Here is a 4,109-nt window from a genome sequence, read left to right as displayed (position 1 = left end):
GTAAACATGTTTGAAAATGAAAGAAATGGCCAGTGGTTGCTTGATGTTACTCTTGACCTATTGATGTATGAGGCAAATATGACTTCTCTCTACCTCCTATTGGTATTTCTCTCATTACTTAGTAGCTTTACTTTTATTGTTATTTCTATTATTTAGCTTTTGGAACTATGATCATGTGACTTTGAAGAGTGATCTTGAGTCCCACCTTAAAAAAAAATACGTGTATACATTTTAATCAATAAAATTTGATATATTGATTCATGAAAATATATGGGTTTGAATCAACCTTTATATATTTTATTACAATTCAACACAATACTCATTTACAATTTATTATTTGAGAAAAGACATTATGCAAATACATTAAGAAATAAGAAAGCATATTTTTATAGGAGATGTCAAATTAAATATTTGATTTATTTTTTATTTTTTATTGGATTATATGCAAGAAAGTCTTGTGGGGATGAAGAAAGAAATTGTTTGTTTGTTTTGAATTGGAGTGTTTCATAGTGTCTATAAAGTTGGATAGTACGATTTCATGAAGACACTTTACTATATTCTTGTGTGAAATTAAAGTAATTTATTTAATTCTTTAAGGGCTATTTGGGTCAACTATTATTAAACAAAAAATATACTTGCCAATTAAAATATCCAATTCATTGTTATTTTGAGGTTCAGTCTCATAAAAATAAAATAAAATTGTATAACATTTAATAGTTTGAATATTAACAGATTATAAGAAAATATGACAATCATAACATATATTTCTAATATACTATTTAAATAAAAGAAAATTAATGGAATTATAGACATAGATATAATTCCTTCATTTATTTTGTTTGAGACTATGAACTTTACTTCTACTAGGATTATCATTATCTAATCTAAATAGTTTGACAAGTCATCCATAGTTGAGTCGAAAGATATCATTCTGAATATAGAAAGTTCCCTCGAGTGTGCGCACCAAATGGAACATCTGCACAAAGAAAATAAATCCAAAGAAGAAATTTTTATCAAGATTTGATAAAAGAATATAGCAAGTCACACTAATGAAATGCCAAAAATAATCAAGTCACAACTTTCATTAAAAACACTTGTCTTCAAATGATAAAGCTAATAGTACTTTTAATACTTTATAAGCCCCTTTATCTTATAATTGTTATCTTTGGGTGAAGAACATTTGCTACTTGATCAATTAGAGGTATTATGAGAATTAAATGAAATATCCATGTATTTATTAGGATTTGTTACATATGTTAAGAGTGTTTTACCATTGAGTTACTACTTGTTTATGTTTTGAGTGATATGTCATGTTTGATACCATGTAAGAATCTAAAAGATCTTTAAAACATTAAAAACTAAGGATTTGAAGTAAGACTTATCTTATTTATATCCAAATTATGATTTGAATGTAAGACCTCTCTTTTACATACCAAGACTATGATTTAAAAAGAACAAACTTTTTAAATATATATTCTAACATCAAGATTTGAATCTAATAGAATCTCTCTTATGAATACTAGGATGTTTCATCACTAAACTACAAGTCCTTTTATTATTTTAATCTAATAGATTCTCTAACTATTATATATACACATTTACTAGTACTAAAACATGAAAAGTTATCTTATTGGAAATTAAAAATTCACTATAAAAAATTGATGTTGATGAAATAAAAATGATTGGTTTTCTTAAGATGATAAGCAGGAATAAAATTAAAATAAATACTTAAAGAACTAAGAGATATTGATGTTTCAAAGTTGCAATGATAGGCATTCACATTAATCATCTTGCGTGTCTTTTGGATGCTTGGTCTCTTGTCGGTGACCATCTCGATGATTAACAGAGTTGTAAGGCATCTCGTATGATCAAAATCTTGAGGTAAGGTAATCTGATCCAACGGGATGGCTTTAAAGTAAAAGAATGAACCAAATAGTTGGATTGACTATGTAATTGTTAACGCTTCAATGATAACAATGAAGGGAGTTCAACTTGCCAATATCTTAACATAGCCAAAAAACTTCAGATAATCACAGAAACAATATACAAACCGTCAGGCAATAGTTGGGGAACTAAAACAAACATTTTTCTTTTTCTTTTTTCCGTTTTGGAAGTTATTAGTGAATAAAATGGAACAAAGAGTAAATCAGTCGTGTGCTTATTGAAATATATCTAACAAAAAGAGAAATGAAATTCCATTGTTTCAATCTACATGAGGATTAGCATTAGTATTAGTGCCTCAAACTGGCAGTTAGTCTATCACATACCTTCTTTAACATAGGTCTTGTAAGTTCGATAGTGTAGTGAATTTTCATAACAATATCAGATTGCACTCTATGGTCCATCATCAAGATAGTAGATGGATCGCTACTTTATTGATCTAAAATCTTATTCTAGAATCCAATCTAAAAATAAGAGTTATTAATATAATAGATTATGAAAAATTAATATCATTAATAAATCTATGTTAGTTACTTTGTTTTACTTAGATCTATGTTAATTACTTTCTTTTACTTAGATCTATTTTAGTAACATTCATTTTGTAGATTTGAAAGTGTAGTGAAGTTTCATATCAACATCAGATTGTATTCTATGATCTATTATCAGGATAGTAGATGGATTGTATTTTGTTGATATCAAAAATTGTTTCACAATCAATCGAATCTAGAGACAACAGTTATCGACATTATAGATTGTAGAAATCTAATATCATTAATAGATCTATGCTAATTAGTTACCTGACTAAAGCGAAGATGGTGCTCTTCACCAGGGAGCTGGAGAGTACCACTTACAAACACAATGATACCCCCTGCAACTCCAGAGGACTGGCAATCAATGGTGGAGACATGATGCTTGCATTGATCAAAGGGAAGAGAGGCCAACTTCACTGAGATTTTGTGGGCACCTTCAATCTTCTCCCCTTCAAAGCTCATAGTAGAATATGACTCATACAATGCAGGCAAGCTGCCTCTGCTATGATCAAACATGTAATAATATTGATCAACAAAAGCCTTCCCCACCTCATCCACATCAGGTACTACTACCGTCTCAACAAAGTCGTTATTATTATTATTAGAGCAACCCTGCATTGTCATCTCATCAACAGTGGCTTCCAATTCCATCCTTACAAAGATCTCAATACAAGTGCAAAAGTAAAGCAATGGATGAAAGCATTGGTGTGGAGCGAAGAAACCCATGGTTTTAAGGGAAACAAAAGATGTTCTTGTTGGTGAACTTCACTTTTTCTTTCGTTCTTTTCCTATACAAGCGTGGAAGGTACGCAGATTCCATGCTACTTTCACACTTCAAGAACCAAAAAATAATGCAATGCGCAATTTGGAAGAATATAATGCTTTTTCTGATCAAAGTTGGTTGTTTTACCCTGAATTGAATTCCTTTTGTGCCGTATATAGTTATTATTATTATTTTCTTTATCTTTTAAGAATTGTTCTTGTTCTCCTCTTATCCCAAGTCATCTTTGAGGATACGATACTAGAGGTGAGGTAGCTTGCTAAAGGCTAGATTCTCAACTTAAAGCACTCCAAAACCTCGACAGAATACATGCTGGAAAATTTATTTTGAGCCAAAGTTTTTATGACAAGAAAACATGATCAACATAGAGAAAAAAATGAATAAAGAGAGACCAGAGTAGATGGTGATTATAAAAATGCTGTCTTAAAGTACATAACATCTCGATTTACAATCCAATACATTGTGGGTAGTCACTGGAAAAGTGATTCCACGTCTGTTTTCATTGATGATGAAGTATTTTTATGTTTGCAACTATTCTTCAAAGTGTTTCTTTTATCACCCGTATAAATTATTTTTGAGGTAAATTCTGGTTTTCTATGTTTTTCTAAGTTTTAAGATGGTTTTTTTGTGGGCCTATGGTTGGGTCAAGGGGAAAATCCGTCAGTAAAAAGTGTTTCTTAATATATTATAGAATTTATTTCATAGAAACTATTTTTCATTTTTCTTTTCTTTCTTATTACTCTCATACAAATACAAACACCGTTTAAAAAAAATTACAAACTTTATACAAACACCGTTTTAAAAAAATTACAAACTTTCTTTGCTCCCCATCTCTTTTGTGAGCAATGTTTTGAAAG

The 4,109-nt window shown here is 29.7% G+C and overlaps 1 protein-coding gene across 1 annotated transcript; it reads right to left on the bottom strand.

The window, feature by feature from the left end:
* Positions 1-680: 680 nt before the first annotated feature.
* LOC149555105 (nuclear transport factor 2B-like) lies at positions 681-3,193 on the bottom strand. Its single transcript, XM_089833586.1, has 2 exons — positions 2,739-3,193; positions 681-976 (listed from the first exon to the last, which is right to left on the bottom strand). Exons 1-2 carry the CDS (start codon positions 3,120-3,122, stop codon positions 902-904), a joined length of 459 nt encoding a protein of 152 aa, XP_089689712.1. The 5' UTR covers positions 3,123-3,193; the 3' UTR covers positions 681-901.
* Between the last annotated feature and the right edge of the window lie 916 nt (positions 3,194-4,109).

This window comes from Cupressus sempervirens, chromosome 5 (genome assembly GCF_028749045.1).
Source record: "Cupressus sempervirens isolate cs-2001-9-10 chromosome 5, ASM2874904v1, whole genome shotgun sequence".
NCBI classification, from domain to species: domain Eukaryota; kingdom Viridiplantae; phylum Streptophyta; class Pinopsida; order Cupressales; family Cupressaceae; genus Cupressus; species Cupressus sempervirens.
This window is presented reverse-complemented; position numbering and strand designations above follow the sequence as displayed.

What these genes read in the sequence shown, in the direction of transcription:
- LOC149555105 (XM_089833586.1), bottom strand. Translation starts at nt 3,122, where the DNA reads ATGGAATTGGAAGCCACTGTTGATGAGATGACAATGCAGGGTTGCTCT. An exon ending in ACCATCTTCGCTTTAGTCAG is followed by an intron (nt 977 to 2,738) that starts GTAACTAATTAG and finishes TTCTTTGTGCAG; the next exon opens with ATGTTCCATTTGGTGCGCAC.